This window comes from Neofelis nebulosa, chromosome 9 (assembly GCF_028018385.1).
Source record: "Neofelis nebulosa isolate mNeoNeb1 chromosome 9, mNeoNeb1.pri, whole genome shotgun sequence".
NCBI lineage: Eukaryota > Metazoa > Chordata > Mammalia > Carnivora > Felidae > Neofelis > Neofelis nebulosa.
This window is the reverse complement of record NC_080790.1, coordinates 31,147,434-31,168,047: the sequence shown is the minus strand read 5'-3', so window position 1 is coordinate 31,168,047 and position 20,614 is coordinate 31,147,434. Positions and strand designations below refer to the sequence as shown.

The following is a 20,614-nucleotide window of genomic DNA, read 5'->3' as shown; positions in this document are numbered from 1 at the left end:
AGAGTGAGAAAAGCGTCAAATGAGGCAAAAAAATCGGGAGCAGAGGTGGAAACCTGCCAAGGCTCCTGAAGAATAATATCCACTTTATCAATATGGAAACAATGGGGAATGAGAAAATAATGGCGTCTGAATTCATGGTCACCCAGATGTACCCCCACAGAATGCCCTAGTCTAAAAGATTATCTCTACCAACACAATACCTGCCCAATCTACTAAACTGGGGGAAGATAAGTTGAAAGACTCAGGGAAACAGGCAGAAAGAAAGATCAGGGGAAATATACGAGAGGGCTGGAGAACAAAAGTCTCCCCTGAAGAAAAGGGTAGGTCTTCCTGTTTCAAATCATAATATCTGTTTGAGACTCTTGAACTACTATATTTAAAGGAGTTAAGTAGAATAAATTTATGCCCTGTTGACTACTACATTTTAAAATATTAACCACGATGGATGAAGTGGGACCTCTCTAGAGAGAATACTGTAGATAAATATCCACATATTCCAGAGATTCAGTTACTATGGGAAACCAAAGGAAGCGATAAAGCTTGGTTTATGAATGCTTCAGTGTTCTTTAGCCCATGAAACATATGTAACAGTGGGTTTTCTTTTTCTTTATAAAGGCTTACCTTAAGCATTTTCCCATGTTGAATTTAATCCAAAGTAAATTTCTCCCTTCCTTTCTAAGCCATCATCCTTAAGCCATAAAATGCCCTGTGTAGGTGGAACAGGTCAGAAGACTGAATGTTTAAGCTCCACGTGGAATTAACATGGCAATAACACAGAATGTGATGACAGCAGACTCTAGAATCTAATGACATCAGGTCAGGATAAAATTGTTCTGTGGCTCGCCTTTCTGAAAAGCTGCAATTCACGTGACTGGGGAATGTATTCTCTAATTCCATCGTGTTCAAGGAGTCAGCCAAGAAATCAAGGACGAGAAAACAGCAGGATAAAGGCAGTAATGTATATAATATCTGCACAATCCTTTGCCCAGGACTGTCTCTCTCACTAGCTGCCCTTGGCCTACTAATTCATTCTACTTTCACACGAACACTCCTAAAGGCTTTTACACCCTCCGGTGATATGGAAAAGTGACCATTACAGACTTTGGTCAAAAGATGTATTGAGGGGCGCCTGGGTGGCGCAGTCGGTTAAGCGTCCGACTTCAGCCAGGTCACGATCTCGTGGTCCGTGAGTTCGAGCCCCGCGTCAGGCTCTGGGCTGATGGCTCGGAGCCTGGAGCCTGTTTCCGATTCTGTGTGTCCCTCTCTCTCTGCCCCTCCCCCGTTCATGCTCTGTCTCTCTCTGTCCCAAAAAAATAAATAAAAAGCGTTGAAAAAAAAAAAATTAAAAAAAAAAAAAAAAAAGATGTATTGAGAAGGAAAACAGAAACATAAATAACAAACATCATTCCCCCCAAAATGCAACAAACCTTATCTACATTGGCAGCAAAGGCTGCCATCTGAAAAGTGTGGGCCACATGCGCAGATTACGGAGATCTGTGTGCGACTGTTTCTGACCCCGGGAAACAGCTTATACTCATTTCAAGACAAGGTTAACACAGTTTTCAGAAAAGAAATACTGTCCTCTCCTTTTCCAAACCAACCTGGAGCATTAGCTGTATAACAAGTGTGTGTGTGAAGTCACGGATGACATAAAAAACTGCCTCAAAAACATTTCTACTCCTCAATATCCTAAATACCCTGTTACTACCTCTTGTTTCTGTTTCAGGGTTTCTCACCACAATCCTGAGATTTGGCCTTGATAAACAGTGGTCAGGCAGACCTTACACCCTTCCCAAAAATTAGCTCAAGACGGAACACAGACCTCAGTATAAAATGCAAAACTGTGAAACTCCCAGAAGATACCATGGAAGAAAAAAAAACCTAGATAAATTTGGGTGTGGCAATGACTTTTTAGATGGAACACCAAAGGTCTGCTCCCACTTCCTGGATCAGTCTTCAGTCCTTCTTTGGCAGGCTCACCCACTTCTGCCCGTTCTGGTCGGTACTGGTTCCAAAAGGCTCTGTACTCCACCTCTTCGCTCTTCCCATGTGACACATTCTGCCCGAGCAATGTCAGCCGTTCCTAGAGCATCAGCTTCGTACACATTCTGGAGGGATGCCTGGAACAGGAGCAACTTTCCCCGAAGACATGCTTCTCGCAGCCCCTCGGCTGCTTCCTTTCACAGGCCTCAGGCGGGTGAATGCCCAAGCTGGCTGTGACTTCCATCTATTGGCAAGTCCTGCCCAGAGGGTCTAACAACTGGCTCTACAATGCAAGGGAAGACTTGGCCCTTGTTGCTGTTGTTGGCCTTTGGGGCTCCGGCTAAAACTGGAATACAGTGTCTCTCTTTAACATTCTCTTACATTTTTTTTTGTTAATTCTGTTTGACTTGTGAGGCTTTGTTTTATTTCCTAATGGATCTTGAGTGTGAACCCAGTGCCTAGCACAGAGTAGACGCTCTCATTGAATGAATAAAAGGAACGCCAAGTTTTACCTTCCTTTGTTGTTTCATTTTTATTTTTTATAAAGTTTATTTATTTTGAGAGAAGGGAAGAGAGAGAGAGGAAATACAAGTGGGGGAGGGGCAGAGAGAGAGAGACGGAGAGAAAGAGAATCCCAAGCAGGCTCTGCACTGTCAGCACAGAGCTGAAGGCAGGGCTCGAATTCACAAACTGTGAGATCACTACCTGAGCCGAAATCAAGAGTCAGACACTTAATGGACTGAGCCGCCTAGGCGCCCCTCATTTTTAAAAGAAATTCACAGGGGCGCCTGGGTGGCTGAGTCAGTTAAGCGTCCGACTTCAGCTCAGGTCATGATCTCACGGCTTGTGGGTTCGAGCCCCACGTTGGGCTCTGTGCTAACAGCTCAGAGCCTGGAGCCTGCTTCGGATTCTGTGTCTCCCTCTCTCTCTGCCCCTCTCCCGCTCATGCTCTGTCTCTCTCTTTCTCTCTTTCAAAAATAAACATAAAAAAATTTTTTTAATAAAAAAAAGAATGAAAGAGATTCACAGATGAGAAGACCAAAATACAAATAAACTATGAAAAGATGCTCAATCTTATTAGTGTTCAGGGAAATGCAAACTGAAATAATGATTAGTTACTACAACCATCAGGTTGCCTAAAATTAAAAAGCCTAACTATAAGAATTTGTATGGGAAAATAAGAGTTCTCACAAACTGGCACACTCTAAAGAATAGTTTAGTTATACAGAATAACAATATATTTGGTTTACAATTCAGCATCCAATTCTAAGTATATACTTTCAAATCATTCTACATGTACCTAAGGGAATATGAAGGTGTTCAATAAAGCATTGGTTAAGGGAACAAAAAAATGGTGACCTAAATAAACATCTATCCAGGGAGAGAGAAATTAAGGCATATACCTACGATGAAATGCAACATAGCAACCGAAAAGAATGAGATAAATTTACATACATCAGCATGGAAAAAATCTCAAATAAAAACATTTGATGCAAAAGTGAGTAACAAAATGCTCTATACCATATAATGCCATTTATGTAAATCTTAAGACCCAAACACCATTTATTCATTGTTAACGCAAACATGCACACCTAGGGGAAACATGCAGACTTTCAAAGGAAGAATCTGCACTAACTATAAGACAATAGTTACCTCTGAGAGAAAGGACTGCAAAAAGGATTTCAATTACGTGTAGTTTTTTATTTTCAAAAATCCGATACAAAAACCAATTTTTGTGTGCAAATGTGTACTTCTACAACATGAAAGAATACAGAAGCACCCAGGGCACCTGGGTGGCTCAGTCGGTTGAGCTTCCGACTTCAGCTCAGGTCATAATCTCACAGTCCATGAGTTTGAGCCCCGCATTGGGCTCTGTGCTGACAGCTCAGAGCCTGGATCCTGCTTCAGATTCTGTGTCTCCCTCTCTCTCTGCCCCTCCCCTGCTCATGCTCTGTCTCTCTCTCTCTCAAAAATGAATAAAGGTTAACAAAAAATTAAAAAAAAAAAAAAAAAGAATACAGAAGCACCCCATCATGAGTATCTGAATTTGTCTTTCTCTCAAGGCCTAGAGAAATGGAAGTCCAACCTTAAAACGGACTTAGCAAAAGTAAAAAATAGTAAGAATAAAAAATGTAAATGAACTAAAAGCAAACATTGTATTTTGACTCATGAAATGAAAATGTAACGAGTTTTCAATAAAATCTCAAAAGTCTGTTTCTGGGGCGCATCACCATCCCCTGTATTTGCAGAAGTACTAGGTATTCTGGCTTGTATCATGGCCCGGTGTTCTTTTGGGGGTAGATTTGTGGGGTTTTTCTTTTCAAATAATCAGAATTGTGTCTGTTGAAGCTATCACATGAACTTAACACTACATGGAAAATGCCTAAGACAAGAAAAAAAAAAGAAGGCCCATAGGGTCACTATACAACCCTGATTTACCTAACAGAATTGTCTCATTTTGAAACACATGTATTCTTTGTAAAGCCCAGTTGAAATGAAGAATTATGAGTTTAATATGGGATATTACTTTAATCCAAACTGTTAAAAGATGGAACTGTTGTAAGAGAGGTTTCTAAAGCTTTACATAACACTGTGATTTAAATAACCTTTTAGGAGCGCCCGGGTGTCCTGTTTCGGCTCAGGCCGTGATCTCGCGGTTCGTGAGTTCAAGCTCCACGTCGGGCTCTGTGCTGACAGCTCGGAGCCTGGAGCCTGCTTCGGATTCTGTGTCTGCCTCTCTCTCTCTGCCCCTCCCCTGCTCGTGCTCTGCCTCTCAAAAATAAATAACCATTACAAACAAATCAAGAGCTTTTTAAACTCATGGTTCAACAGAGCAATATAGATAATGGTTGACCGAGAAAAGAACAGTGAGCAGCCTGAAAAAGAAGATGAGCCAAAAAGGTTTCAGAAATAAGGCAGGACTTCAGTTTACGCTGAAAAACACCAACATGAACTTGCGACCTGAAAAATGTTGACAATGCCTTTTCTTCACCCTGACCCGAAATGGGCCCAAACAAGCTCTGGTATCATCCTGCCTACAAACAGTGCGTGTCTTTACACCCAGATGCTGCTTTCTAGTGCTACTTGTCACTGAAAGGCAAACCGATGCTGCCAAGGCAGTGACTGACTCCAAGCCTTGGAGCAGGGACAGAAACAAAATCAGCGAGACATAATATTACCGAGAAGCACAGATGCTTTCCAAGATGTTCGTGCTGGTGCTAAGAAGGAAAAAGAAGAACCTGACGGGCCCTCCGACGGCCCCGTTATGAGAATTTGAGCCTCAGGCATGATCGGATCTACAACAAAGTAGATGAAATCAGCTAAATCCAAAAAAGGCATAAATCCCTAAGTCCGTGATGATGCTGTGAACTAAGACATCATGCAGAAAACGCTAATAGTATTTGCAGAAAACACGTTCTACTGACCTACCCACTCAAGTTGTTGACGCCCCCGAAGGATACAATTAGGTTTTTTTCCTTTCCTTGTGTAAAACAGTGTCAGCAAATTGTGACCGTCATCTCTTTCACTAAAAGAAGTCAAAATCTCTGGGAACCTTTAGCAAACGATAAACTTTACATATGGAACATGCAATTGTCATTTGATGTTTTAATTTTGCTGTCAAGGACACACCCCAACTTAAATGTGGTGATGGGACTAGGGCAGAATCTGACCATGACCAGTCATTTCTGTCCCATGCAAGGTTTATAAGGACAGGCAATCTAAACTTTACACAAGTATACTTTATAAGGACTTTGTTTTTATTTTATCTTATTTTAAAAAATGTTTAATGTTTATTTATTTTTGAGAGACAGACAGACAACATGAGTGGGGAAGGGGCACAGAGAGAGGTAGACACAGAACATGAAGCAAGCTCCAGGCTCTGAGCTGTCAGCACAGAGCCCGACACGGGGCTCGAACTCACAAACTGTGAGATCATGACCTGAGCCGAAGTCGGACGCTCAACCGACTGAGTCACCCAGGCGTTTTTAAAAAGTACTTTATTCACTTAAAACGTTTGACTCTAGGTTTTCATTTAGAAAGATGTGTTAAAAATCTTTATCTTATTCCTCTCTCTCAAAAAAAAAAAATCCAAATTAAGTGTTTGGTTGTTTTCTTTATTTTATTGAAGCACTGCTAAATAGGAATAAGTTTTCCTCTACTTTATCAAGAGCCATTCACTGTAATCTAGTCCTGGTCCTTATCTCTATTCTAGTGCTCTGTTGCTAACAAAGGCACCCAAGCTCAATCTTGACATCAGTCTTAAAGTTTTTCTTATCAGCTGTCTGTGACTGTTATTCAGAAATTTCACAAATCCTTTTGAACTCACATAAACAATTTACGCCTACACTGCTACTTGAAGTTACTCAAGTCCCACAATGACCTTCTTTTCATTTGTTCCAAACTTATCTCAAACTTTATCAAAGGTTGCCTCTCTTTCTAGAATTTTAGAATTTCTTGAACAAGACTGCGCTCAACCACGGTCTTTTTAGATTAAGGGCCACTCGGCCTCTTGATCTCCACTCCTTCACCAGGATTGCCATCCCCCCTCCCAGTCTAGCAGATCTTCTCTGGCTGGTCCTTAGTTCCATTATATCCTTCCTGAGATGTGATTGCCAAAGGGACTCCTCAAGAGGAAATGCTACAGAGTATGTAGATAAAGGTTGGATAACCGCTGCTGTTCTTCAAAAACTCTCATCGATGTCTAATATTGTAGTGGGATTTCTGTCTTCATGAGACTACTGAGCTGCTATTCTCTATACCCTTAACGATTAACTGATGTCTTTTGGAAGTTACAGTTCTGGATGATTTAGAACTATTTTCGGTTCCTTTTAAACACTCCATTGCCAATTTTCAAAATCAGTCCACGATTTGCTGCTGCTCAGGAACACAAGTGTCTAAGGCCTTCTTGTTATCTGGATCTATCATGTATCTTCCAATATCTGAAAGATATTTTCATGTAGTTATGTGTCCGGTTTATGTATAAAAATGCTAAGTAATTCCAGTCCTGGCATGATGTCAAAGACCTGATCAACCATTTACATTTCTTTATCTATGAAATCACACTTTTATCCTTCCTGGTTGTCCCTTCTCGCCAGATCCCTTCTCTCAATTCCATGGTGATTTAGCAGAATACTCACTTGTTCAAGATATATTTATTGGCATCTACTCTGCTATGTACAAGAATAAGGTGTTAAGAACATGGCAAAGGAAACAGAGTGTCCCTGCCCTAAAGAATTTCCAGCGATTACTTATTTATCTGCCTATTTTACTCCCTCACAAACACTAGTTAGGCACAATTTCTTTACCCATAAATCATTTGTTTTTCTTCTAAAAGAATATTATTTATGTTCTTGGCTTTAGAACTCAAAGGATGACCACTGAGGACAGCGAAGATGACAATGAATCACGCTAACACTTTCAAATCTTTCTAGGTCTGCACTGCCCAATTCGGTAAGCCACTAGTCCTGTGGCTATTTACATTTAAATTAATTACAATGAAACAGGATTAAAAATTCAGTTTCTCAGTTGCACTAGCTACATATCAGGTGCTTAACAGATATATGTGGCTAGTGGCTACCAGCAACATCGATTTAGATCATTTCCATCATCACAGAAAGTTCTTATATAAGGGGTCATACCATGGCCACATACAAAAACAGGTTACACATTTTACAAATAATTACTGGCTTTTTCATTACTCACATGATGTCACCTCGTCCTAGTAAGTTACTTACATTCCTCTCGTCAAAGGAGTCTAAACTATCTTAAATACAGACCACGATTGAGTGTAGTTTTAAGTATGATGTAAGCCAAAATAATCATTCCTTTTTATATCTTATTAATAGCAGGATATATAACTGGACGTGCATAATGAAAGTACCTAAATAATAGCAATAGTGAAATCATCAGTTCAACATGGGAAACATCGTCAAGAAACTTACCCTCCTTCACTTTCTGCTTCCTCTGAACTATTACCTGTTGTGGGACTTTGAACGGTGGCAAGCCTTCTTTTTCTAGCTCTGTGTTGAGGACTTATCCTATGAACAGTTATTTTCCCTCCAAGTTCACCTTGTATATATTCCTCCAGCTTTGGAACGATTTCTTTAAGGACTCTGATTTCCTCTTTGAGTTCTTCCATATTTGTCAGTAATTCATTTAACTTCTCCAGTATCTGAAGCTGCCTTCCTTGAAAGATTGCTACTGTTCCACGGCCATTATACATTTCATCTTGAAAAGTCATCGCATCAAACTTACTACCCAGAGAAAGAAATTTGGGTAAATTCAGTGCTGTCCTTGATTTGCGAGCCTTGTGGTACCATAAGAGAAGCAAGCTGATTCCAGTAGTTCCCACCATGATGCCAAATATCAGTTCTTTATTTGTGGAATGAGGCATTTCTTGGGTTTTGTTTCTAAAATTGAAAGCATAAAGGTAAATGAATGTTGTTTCTGTCTTTGCCCAAGACAAAAATATGAAGGCTTTCTCAATCAATAAAAGCCAAGTCTACATGATAAACAACACACACACATACACACACACACAATAAATCATAAATGGGAATATGTTTACCTCTAAAATGTAGTGGCCCAATAGAAATATTTGCTTTAAGGATATCACTGAAGTGCAGTCTAAAGTAGCAATTCTAATTCAGAATCTGTATTCTACATGACTGATTTGAAACGTACTGTATCATGTATTTTTAAAGAGTATGATAATGGTAAAAGAAAAGCATCATTATACATTTCTGAAAAAAAAAATGACTTAAGAATTCAAACTGTGCTTAACTGTGTTTGAACCCCTCATAAAATGAGTGTGCTGATTTCTGGGTCTTATCTTTAAGGAAGTCCAAGGAGCTTTTTCTTAGCACCCAGTTCACATGTATACTTAGAATAATAAACAACATTTTAAAAGCCCAAGGATTTAGAATATAAAACATAGGAAGCTCTGGCAAGTTTGTAACGCACCTCATCTCTGTTTTATTCAACATGGAGAGCAAAAATGCTAACATGTACAGGCGTTATCTCTGGTCTTCTTTTTACCCGGAATTCCTCTGCTCCTTACATGTCTATTTCTGTCTGAAGTCTTAATGTTGTTATTTTCTTTAAATTTTCCTATTTTTTAAAGTAACAAGAATGTCATTTCTTAGAGTCTTTTCTCCATCTGAACTTTCACTGTTTGCATGTAAGGCTCAAGCCTTAGCTTGCCTAATTCCACATAAACTCAGCTACTTTGACTAAATGCATCATAATCTTTCTTTGGTGTACCCCATCTTCCCTAGTTTTATTGCTCATCTCTGGTTTTAAAATCAGAAGACCATTAAAGGCAAAAAAATATAAAGCTCCCTTTTCTTCCCAGACTTTAAAATGGCAGTAAATATATTAGTACTGTGATAAACTTCTGTGATTAGAGCAAAATACACTGAGGCTTTTTATGGACTTTGAAGTTCTCAAAATTATTTTCCCATCAATTTCCACTATTGTGTAAACAGGTAAACATCTATATTAAATGTTGGTAGCAACTTGGGGAAAATGTTACAAATAATGGTAAACTGTCCATTACAGGTATTTAAATTCACAAAATTTTTGGTTTGTTTTTCTTGACACTTTCTCCAGGAGATTAATCACTTTGATTCCCAAGAAAGAGGAAACAAATGAAGTTAAGTCCTATGATCTCCCAGGTTATTATTAATTGGAGGCAACTTCTGGACTATGGCACAGAAGGGGAAATCCAAACAAAGGCTGGTAGTTTACTGAGTTGAACAGAGATCAGAGTTCAGAGAAACCGAAGCACCTAGAATTTGTGTCACACAGTCCTGAAGATGAAGGGGAGTATGTAGACAAAGAGCTCTAGAAATATGCATAGGGGTCTCTTAAGTCTTTAAATGAATACCAGTCTGCATATGCACGGAGTGAAACCCCATCAGACTAGTCAAAAGAACAATTTCCAGAAAGCATATATTATATATATAATATATATATATGCCTAAGATAAGAAACAAACAAAAACAAAAACAAGCACAGCCTATGGGCAATATCAAGTAGTCTAACACATATATAAAGTCACAGGGAGGAAAAAGGGGCATAAAAAAATATTTGAAGGAAAAATAGCCAAAAATTTTCTAAATTAAACAAAATCTATAAACCCAGAGATCCACAAAGGTCAACATAATCCAAGCAGAATTAAGTAAGCAAAAGTAAACCCAGGCACAATGTTATTAAAACACTGAGACCAGTGATAAAGAAGAAATCTTAGAAGTAGTCAGTGGGAGGGGTGCCTGGGTGGCTCAGTCGGTTAAGCGTCTGACTTCTGCTTAGGTCATGATCTCACAACTCAAGAGTTCAAGCCCCGCATGGGGCTCTGTGCTGACAGCTCAGAGCCTGGAGTCTGCTTCAGATTTTGGGCCTCCCTCTCTCTCTGTCCCTCCCTCACTTGCACTCTGCTTCTCTCTCTCTCAAAAATAAATAAACATTTAAAAATTTTTTTTACAAAAGTACTCAGTGGGGAAAAAAAATGACATATTGTGTACAGGGAAAAAGGGATAAGATTACAGCAGACATTGTCTCAGAGACATAGCCTTAGAAACTATTCAAGCAAAAAAACCAATGAAGTGACATCTTGAAAGTACTGAAAGAAATGGTCAACTTACATTTTCATATCCAGTGAAATACTTTCCAAAAACGAGGGTAAAACAAAGACTGTTTTGGGCAAACGTTGAGAGAATCCATGCCATGAGACAAGCACTGCCAGAAATCCTAACAAAGTTTCTTCAGGCAGGAGGAAAATGATAACAGACAGAAACTTGATCTATACAACAGATGTAATTCACCAGCAGTGAATTACACCAGCAGTGGCAAATACGTGGGTAAATACAAAAGTCATTTTTCTCACTTTAAGATTTCTTTGTAAGGGTGCCTGGGTGGCTCAGTCGGTTAAGCATTCGTGGGTTCAAGTGACACATCAGGTTCTCTGTTGTCAGTGCACAGCCTGCCTGAATCCTCTGCTTCCCCCTCTCTCTGCCCCTCCCCCCGTGTGTGTGCATGCTCTCTCTTTCTCTCTCTCTCTCTCAAAAATAAATAAAAACACTAGAAGGTTAAAAAAAAAAAAGATTTCTTTATAAAATATTGGCTTATGGGGCGCCTGGGTGGCGCAGACGGTTAAGCGTCCGACTTCAGCCAGGTCACGATCTCGCGGTCCGTGAGTTCGAGCCCCGCGTCAGGCTCTGGGCTGATGGCTCGGAGCCTGGAGCCTGCTTCCGATTCTGTGTCTCCCTCTCTCTCTGCCCCTCCCCCGTTCATGCTCTGTCTCTCTCTGTCCCAAAAATAAATAAAAAACGTTAAAAAAAAAAATTTAAAAAAAAAAATAAATAAATAAAATATTGGCTTATTACAGCAAAAATAATAGTAAACTATTACATAGAAGTAAAAAATTAGGACAACTGTAGCCCAAAGTATGGGAAGGGACAAGTAGGATATACTGTTGCAAGGGTCTTGGATTATAATGCAGTGTCATAATAATAAGTTAAAAGATGTACATTTGTAAATCCAAGGGCAAACACTAAACAAACAATAATAACAGTAAAAAAAAAAACCAAAAAACCTCTACAAAGGTATAAATAGTAAGTCAAGAGTGGAGATAAAAATGCAATACTAAAGATATTCAATTAGTCCAAAAGAAGCCAGGGAAGGGGGAAAAAAACAAATGGGCAAACAGAAAGCCAGGAAAGAGAGAAGAAATCATGTTCATGACTCCACAGGAAAAATGGTGCCAAAAAAAGATGGAGAAATAACAGTATTTGTTTGGGAATGGACGAAATCCAATTTTTTTTCTAAAAGGAAGATAAAATGATGAAGTAGAAGAAAGATCAGAGAATCACAGCAGCAGTGAACTTGAGAAGGCAGAGGGTTGGAGGGACTGCAGTGCCCAAGTACAAACATTGACCTTTGATGGAAACACAAACCATTCATTCATAGTAATGAAAGAAAAGGCAGATTATGTGAACAGATTGAAGGTGGGTGGATGTGACAGTGGGAGCTTATGAAAGTCCTTTGTGGTGGCTTCATTGTTCTAAGTGAAATAGGAAACAAAATAAACAGCCGAGAGTGAAAACAGGGGAAGGCACACTGGAAACATATGAATTCCTATGGTCTATATCCCATGATCTCACATACTTAAGCAATGTATTGTTTTGGGTTTTTTTAAATTTCTTTATTTTTTTTAACGTTTATTTATCTTTGAGAGAGAGACAGAGCATGAGAGGGGTAGGGGCAGAGAGAGAGGGAGACACAATCTGAAGCAGGCTCCAGGCTCCGAGCTGTCAGCACAGAGCCCGACCTGAGGCTCAAACTCACAAGGTGTGAGATGGTGACCTGAGCCGAAGTCGGATGCTCAATGGACTGAGCCACCGGGGTGGCCCAAGGCATTGTTTCTTACACTCTAAATGACCAACTAAATGTGGTGTTTCAAATGATGCCCTATGGGAGAGCGAATATTTCCAAGAAGTCTGCCTAAAAGAATGTCTCTTTAGATTCCTAAATAACACATTAGATGATACACATGAACACACGGAGTATCCTATCTGGATGTTCTATTTCATTACAGGTCTAAGTGTAAAAGAGAAGGAGTAATGATTTTAAAATAATTTTCTATGGGGCACCTGGAAGGCTCAGTTGGTTGAGCATCTGACTTCGGCTCAGGTCACGATCTTGCTTTTGTAGGTTCAAGCCCCGCATCGGGTTCTGTGCTCACGGCTCAGAGCCTGGAGCCTGCTTTGGATTCTGTGTCTCCCTCTCTCTCTGCCCCTCCCCTGCTCACACTCTGTCCCTCTGTGTCTCTTAAAAAAATAAAACGTTAAAAAAATTTTAAATAATAACTTTCCAGAAATTACCTCAGATGTTGGTGAATATTATACCCAAGGGAATTAAGAATCCCTTCTCTTAAAGCCAAGGATTCCAGTAGAAAGCCCATATGCTTAATCTGGCCTGCCTGACCTCAGCATAGTTTGCCTAGAATTGATTTTTTTAAGCAAAAAGCATTTTTACCTAGTTGGTAGAAACTGAACGGTAAGTCTAACCATTTGCCCACACCTACCCCATCCGGGAGACATGCCAGCAATCGATTGGGATCAATTGTAACTTCAGCTGAAGTTGTAGGTAATTATTCTTAGCCGTACTCTTTTATTTCCACAAAATAATGTATCACCAAACTAAATTATTTTGAAAGACTATTGCAAAAAGGCAACAGATACAAGAAAAGGCCCTACATGCTCATGGCTTCCATTTGCATCGTTCTCTAACGACCATGCGTAGAGCTTGGACATCTTGGCTTTTTGTCAATAAAAAGATTAATGCAGAATGTTCATATGCTGATCTTGAAGTCTATTAAAAGAAATCTTCCTATTCCGATTGTTTCTTGGCTCATTCCTGCCCGGCCTTCCTTGACTTTTACGTGAAAAAACGTAGCCTACTTTGAAAATTTTTTTCATTTAATAAGTAAATAAACGGAAGTCAAAATCTACCCAGGAAGGCGATCTTTTCCCTGAGATTGTACCAGTTTAAGGAGATGGCAAAGAGTATCAATTTTGTTTGAGCTTTTCTTTAGGGATTACACCAATTCCAAATTACCTCTTTGAGGCAGGTCCTACTATTACCTCTATTTTGCAGATGAGCAAACTGAGGCATACAGCTGTCAAGTCATTTACCGGGGGCCCATCCAACTAGGACAGGAAAACTGTCACCCGGGGAATTCCTGGATGTACTGGGGCATGAGGAAGATTCCGAAAGCATCAGTAAGGACATGAAGGAGAATGCTGGCTGGGCAGAGATGTTCAGAGTGGAAATATGACTTCAGAACTATTAAAATCAACTGGGGGGCGGGGAACTAGAATCAATGGAGCAGGTATTGCTTTTAAATAACCACAATTAGAGCCTAACAGCGCGCGATATGTTGGAGTTTTTTATCAGCATGAAATAAATGTGCATCTAAGCCACGAATCTGAAAAATGCCACACGTTAAAAACAGTAACTAGCAAAGCAATAGATCAGAAGACTTGCTTGCCTGCAGTATAATTTCAAAGGTTATGTTATTTACGCAACTTTTATGTTTAACGATCAAATTAGCACACACTCACACTTTAGTATAAAAACACATTAATTAAAAAAAAAATCTATTGACTAGATAATCAAATGCTTATCATTATTCCTGTTACGAATTTCGATTTGTAAGGTGCTAGCAATAATGGTGGAAAATGATAGGCATTATTTTAATAAAAATTATTGGCATCTAAAATTAATGGGCAATACATAATTATCTGCAGATGAGAACCAAGAATCTTACTGAAGTAATAAGTCATCAAAACGTTAACACTAAAATTTTAGATATGTAAAATTTTTAGGTATGTAAATTATGCTTTACCCAGTTACTTAGAATGTTTTCAGCAATATCCAGCACATATCTTCGTTTAACTCATCAGCGGAATCTCAGGGGGAAGTACATAAAATATGTTAATTCTGGTACATGAGACGTATGAAAAATTTTGCAAGGATACAGGAACATCATGGGTTACACGCAGGCCTGAGGTTTATTTCCCAAGGGATTGTCTCCGAGACCTTGACTTGGCAATCAGATTCCCCACAGCGACCTGGATAACCTGATACTTTCTAAATGAATTCTAATACTCCTATTTTATCTAGGTTTTCACTGTTTTTCCTGTAATTTCTTTTAAAGTTAGGGGTCGCTGACGTTTGGCTTATTTGCAAATGTTTGTGGCACTGAAAATCTGGCCTTCTTTTCATGTAAAACAAAGAATCGGAGTCTCAGCAAAACACGACACAACACAAATGTTTGCCAGAGGCTGAAAGGTCAGACCCAGGGGCGAAGGCTAAAGGCGACCCAGAGTCTCCGGCTGAAACTCCCCGGGTCTGCAGGGACCCGCCGGGGCCGCGGCAGCACACCGCCAGGCTTCCGCGCACCCACGAGGGGCGGCCTGCGTGGAAACACCCGCGAGTTCCAGGGCTGAAGCTTCCAAACGTCGGCTCGGCGGGGCCGCGCCGGGGAGGAAGCCGCCCCAAGCCTAGTCTGACGCACCGCGGCGCCGGCCAGCGGGAGAACGCCTCGCAGGGAACCGGTGGCGCGGAGCACTCGCGCAGTACCCGGAAGTGCCGCGGCCGACGCCGGAAGTGCCGCCTCAGCCCTCCGCACCCCGGCCGCGTCCGGCCCCCGCCCGCCGAGCCGCCCGTTGCCCACCTCGGCACGCACCTGAGTTCGCCGCACGGGCCTCTCCGCCGTCGGAGAACCGGGGCCGGGGACCTGCGGCCGAGCGGACGGGAGCGGAGAGGAGCGGCGGGCGAACAGCAGTCCAGAGCCCGTGGGTCCCCTAGTGCGGCCCCGCGGCCGCCGCGTCCTGACCCAGATAGCGGAGGCGCCGGGGGAGGAGCCCGCGGCCGCTAGCCCTACGGCTCCCGCCTCTTCCCGCGGGGGGTTTGACTTAGCCGGGCGGGCGCCGAGAGCACCTTTCCCAGAAGGAGAGTGCGCTCCCCGGGCGCCTTGGCTCGCACCGCACATGGTTGCCGGGATGTCGCCTCCCCTCCAGGCCCGTCTCCCCCGGGGCCACCTGCCCTGGCTCCGGGCCACCCGCGCCTGGCTCAGCGCGTTCCATCCCATCTCTGCAGCTCCCCGAACCCGCTGGCCCCCGCTGGCCCCCTTCCGGCGCCGCCCCCTTCCCCATACCCTTCTTAGTTCCCCCTTCGGGACACAACCTTGAACTTTGATCTGCAATACAGGGTAGCTCGGACGTCTTACACTACTTAGTAATCGTGTCCGCAACCACGTTTTCCTGACTTTAGTTCACGTTCCATTTTAATGGAGAAAATCCCCATCCTCTTCGTACCCCCACCATCCTGAGTTGCCTTTATGTGAAAACCACTGTCTTCTTTTTTTTTTTTTTTTTAACACACACACTTTATTTATTTATTTTTATTTATTTATTTATTTATTTATTTATTTTTTAATATATGAAATTTACTGTCAAATTGGTTTCCATACAACACCCAGTGCTCATCCCAAAAGGTGCCCTCCTCAATACCCATCACCCACCCTGCCCTCCCTCCCACCCCCCATCAACCCTCAGTTTGTTCTCAGTTTTTAACAGTCTCTTATGCTTTGGCTCTCTCCCACTCTAACCTCTTTTTTTTTTTTTTTCCCTTCCCCTCCCCCATGGGTTTCTGTTACGTTTCTCAGGATCCACATAAGAGTGAAACCATATGGTATCTGTCTTTCTCTGTATGGCTTATTTCACTTAGCATCACACTCTCCAGTTCCATCCACGTTGCTACAAAAGGCCATATTTCATTCTTTCTCATTGCCACGTAGTATTCCATTGTGTATATAAACCACAATTTCTTTATCCATTCATCAGTTGATGGACATTTAGGCTCTTTCCATAATTTGGCTATTGTTGAGAGTGCTGCTATAAACATTGGGGTACAAGTGCCCCTATGCATCAGTACTCCTGTATCCCTTGGATAAATTCCTAGCAGTGCTATTGCTGGGTCATAGGGTAGGTCTATTTTTAATTTTCTGAGGAACCTCCACACTGCTTTCCAGAGCGGCTGCACCAATTTGCATTCCCACCAACAGTGCAAGAGGGTTCCCGTCTCTCCACATCCTCTCCAGCATCTATAGTCTCCTGATTTCTTCATTTTGGCCACTCTGACTGGCGTGAGGTGGTATCTGAGTGTGGTTTTGATTTGTATTTCCCTGATGAGGAGCGACGTTGAACATCTTTTCATGTGCCTGTTGGCCATCCGGATGAAGACCAAAGCAGGAGGCATCACAATCCCAGACTTTAGCCTCTACTACAAAGCTGTCATCATCAAGACAGCATGGTATTGGCATAAAAACAGACACATAGACCAATGGAATCGAATAGAAACCCCAGAACTAGACCCACAAACGTATGGCCAACTCATTTTTGACAAAGCAGGAAAGAACATCCAATGGAAAAAAGACAGTCTCTTTAACAAATGGTGCTGGGAGAACTGGACAGCAACATGCAGAAGGTTGAAACTAGACCACTTTCTCACACCATTCACAAAAATAAACTCAAAATGGATAAAGGACCTGAATGTGAGACAGGAAACCATCAAAACCTTAGAGGAGAAAGCAGGAAAAGACCTCTCTGACCTCAGCCGTAGCAATCTCTTACTCGGCACATCCCCAAAGGCAAGGGAATTAAAAGCAAAAGTGAATTACTGGGACCTTATGAAGATAAAAAGCTTCTGCACAGCAAAGGAAACAACCAACAAAACTAAAAGGCAACCAACGGAATGGGAAAAGATATTTGCAAATGACACATTGGACAAAGGGCTAGTATCCAAAATCTATAAAGAGCTCATCAAACTCCACACCCGAAAAACAAATAACCCAGTGAAGAAATGGGCAGAAAACATGAATAGACACTTCTCTAAAGAAGACATCCGGATGGCCAACAGGCACATGAAAAGATGTTCAACGTCGCTCCTCATCAGGGAAATACAAATCAAAAACCACTGTCTTCTCAGATGCCTAACATTCGAGATTTTACCCAGTTTCACGTTCTGTGGTTTGTATAATGAAAACAAACTGCCAAATAAAAACTACACGTTCAAAGAGCCGCGGTGGAGGATAACTGAAGCTCCAAGTTTCCCAAGTCAGACCTGGAAACTGGAGGCAGAGCCAACAGCCACAGCAAAAATACTGGTGATCACGTGTTACACTTACTTCCTGCTTCCTTCATCATACGAATTATCTTATTCCATTTTCCCAGCAATGCAGTGAGATAAACAACATTGCAGACCAGGTAACCAAGGCTTGGAGAGGTGAAGACACTTGGCCCCGGCCACACAGTCACTTTTAGAGGCAATAATCAGGGGCCCTTGGGTGGCTCAGTCCGTTAAGTGCCCGACTTCAGCTCGGGTCGTGGTCTCATGGTTCCAGTGTTGGAGCCCTGCATCAGGCTCTGTGCTGTCAGCATGGAGCCTGCTTGGATTCTGTCTCTTTCCCTCTCTCTGCCCCTTGCCTACTCTCTCTCTCTCTCTCTCTCTCTCTCTCTCTGTCTCTCTGTCTCTAAATAAATAAATAAACTTTAGCAGCAATAATCAAACCTAGCTGTGTCTGAGAGCCTTTCCTCTTGACCACACCCTGTGAGCCCAGCCTGGACTGCAGGCCTCCATGCCTGATGGACCACTTGACCAAGGAGGCTCAACAAAACAGCTTTCCTAAGCACATTACAGCATTTCTTACGTGATACTGTCCTGTCAGAATCTCCCACCCCAGTTATTTGGGATTCAACCCTCACTGCCTCTTACAAGAGGGACTGAATCTCCAGATCAGAGGACTTTATCCTATGGGGAGCTTCTCTCTAGGGGTTTACCATTATCTCTAAGCCACAGGATGCATATAGAATTATGGTGGGTCTATAGTGTTCAGGTTAGGCTAGGAATAGACTTGGGGAAAAGAGGAAAAATAATGCTGTGTCTAATGCAAGCAAGGTGTTTTGGGGGCATTTTTCCTTTTGGGGGACCCCTGACACAAGAAACACAAGAAAGTTATTCCCCCCAAGTGATGAGATTCCTATGACTAAATTGGACCTTCCAAGGGAAAAATGCTTTTTTTTGAAAAAGGCATAAGAATAATTTTATTAACTGTTTCCACAAGCCTAAGTAATTAGTGTAATAAACTACGTATTCATCACTTAAATACAATAAAATAGTTGACCCAATATTCCTGTGCTGAATAAATCTTAACAGGTATTTTAGAAAAGTATGTATGAAAGAAAAATTAGCAACAATATTTATGTAATACTAGTTAGCAATTCAATGTTGAAACAATTTATTAAATATGGTTACCTCATTGAAATATGGAGTTCATTTTAAAAACTTTCTGTCTGGCTAAAAAAATTAAGTTTTTGTTCAGTGAAGAAAGTCATCTGCAGAAAGGCATATACTTTGCCTGATTGATACTAACCTTGTTCGACGATGATCAGTTTTTCCGGCACACTTGAAGAGAGGAATGAAATTTCTTCAGAAATTGCAGAAGGCTTTTTAAGTCACATTCTTACACTGAATTTATTTATTTATTTATTTATTTATTTATTTTTTTTTTTTTTGTCGGCCTGTTCAAAGTTCAAAGCACAGCCTTGGATCCACTTGAAAATGGAACGCAACGTATTCAGAGTACAGAGTAATTTTGCCCCTCCCCTCTGCCTTTTTTCTTCATCTTGAGAGAAAATGTTCAGGGACATTTTCTGATTTATATGTCAACTTCACAGGGCAAGGTCAGTTTCTTTGTGGCAGATTCAAAACAAAGTCAAATGTTCATCAGTTAGGCAAAACACTGTTGCAATACATGTATGTACAAAGTAGTTAAAATAACTGGATAGTTTTAATTATACATAAGGAGAACAAAAGATTTCATTTTGAACCTGGGTGATAGGCAAATTTTGCAGGAGGTTCTGCTGGGGAAAATTTAGGTTAGCAGTTTCCCAGACCTACTCTCCTCAGACTATACAACAGAAGTCATTTTCTCCTTAGACGCAGATCTCTTTCAAAAAATTATTCAGTGGACACAGCCTCTTGGTATGCAAATAAATCTGTAGGAAGAATTCATTCTATGCCACAAGAGAGACTCATTAATTAACCAACCATTGTTAAAACTTTTTCCATTTTATAAAGATTGTAGTCCCATCATTATAATTAAGACGAGTAGACTCTCATTCAGAAAAGTGAATCTAAAAACAGATGAAGATTGGAATTCATTCCCGTAATGATTTTAGAAGAAAACTTGCTTCATAAAGCAGGTGACTAACCCATAGGCATTATGATCCAAAATAATTGTGGTTTGTTTGGAACTTAGAACATATCTTACAAGAATCATGCCATAATTGTGCTTTGTTTTCTAAGTAACCCCATAAAATCCTTTGTAATCTACACAATAACATACTATATGATTTCAGTTGAATTCTCACTCAGAACTGCTGATGTCAGGCTATCACCAATCTGTAGCTATGGCCTTCACTGTTTCCACTTAGGAAAAAAAAGAAAAAAGGGGACTTGTCCCGGCCAGCTGCAGCAGCTAATAACTGTCCGATGAAAAGAGAGAACCCATATTGTAACTATCGCATCTGCTTACCTGCTAATGAAAAAAAAAAAAAAAATTCTTCCTACCTCCAACCACAGGATCTGCTGAGTTTTCTAGCAAGAAAAGAACTATCCATTCAGCCACAGGGTAGTCACTCATGGTACAGGAAGTATAACTCAAGGGGTGTCTGTATTTAATAAATGAAAGACTCTTAAACTAATTTTAATCATTGAGATATTCACATAGAAAAATGCAATGCAACTTTCCAGAGTGACAGTAGTTTAAAAAAGTATATTTAATTGTGAGAACCCAACTTTCGACATAAAGGCACTTCTATCATTATGGTTTGCTAAATACTTGTGATTGTGAAGGCACGACCAAAAGTAAATAGTAGTGTTTTCTCCTCCTTTTAAGGGGTAAAAGCTGTAAAGATCTTTCAACAAGATGATATAATTGCCAGGGTGCCTGGGTGGCTCAGTCGGTTGAGCGTCCGACTTCGGTTCAGGTCATGATCTCACA

The 20,614-nt window shown here is 41.0% G+C and overlaps 1 protein-coding gene and 1 long non-coding RNA gene across 8 annotated transcripts in view; one reads left to right on the top strand and one right to left on the bottom strand.

Annotated features, from left to right (window-relative positions):
- Positions 1 to 19,091, bottom strand: part of RMDN2 (regulator of microtubule dynamics 2) — an 80,417-nt gene extending 61,326 nt beyond the window's left edge. The window contains exons 1-2 of one of the 7 annotated variants that reach the window (XM_058683070.1): positions 18,983 to 19,091; positions 7,926 to 8,393 (exon numbers count right to left, since the gene is read on the bottom strand). In XM_058683070.1, the coding sequence (XP_058539053.1) occupies positions 7,926 to 8,377 (452 nt within the window). In that variant the 5' untranslated portion in view covers positions 8,378 to 8,393; positions 18,983 to 19,091. Of the gene's footprint in view, positions 1 to 621; positions 795 to 7,925; positions 8,394 to 15,235; positions 15,625 to 18,982 lie in introns of those variants that run through there. The other 6 variants (XM_058683069.1, XM_058683071.1, XM_058683068.1 and 3 more) reach the window with 6 other exon arrangements.
- LOC131484638 (uncharacterized) lies at positions 810 to 2,382 on the top strand. Its single transcript, XR_009248360.1, has 2 exons — positions 810 to 958; positions 1,727 to 2,382. It is a non-coding gene; the product is annotated as an uncharacterized LOC131484638 (long non-coding RNA).
- Positions 19,092 to 20,614: the final 1,523 nt, after the last annotated feature.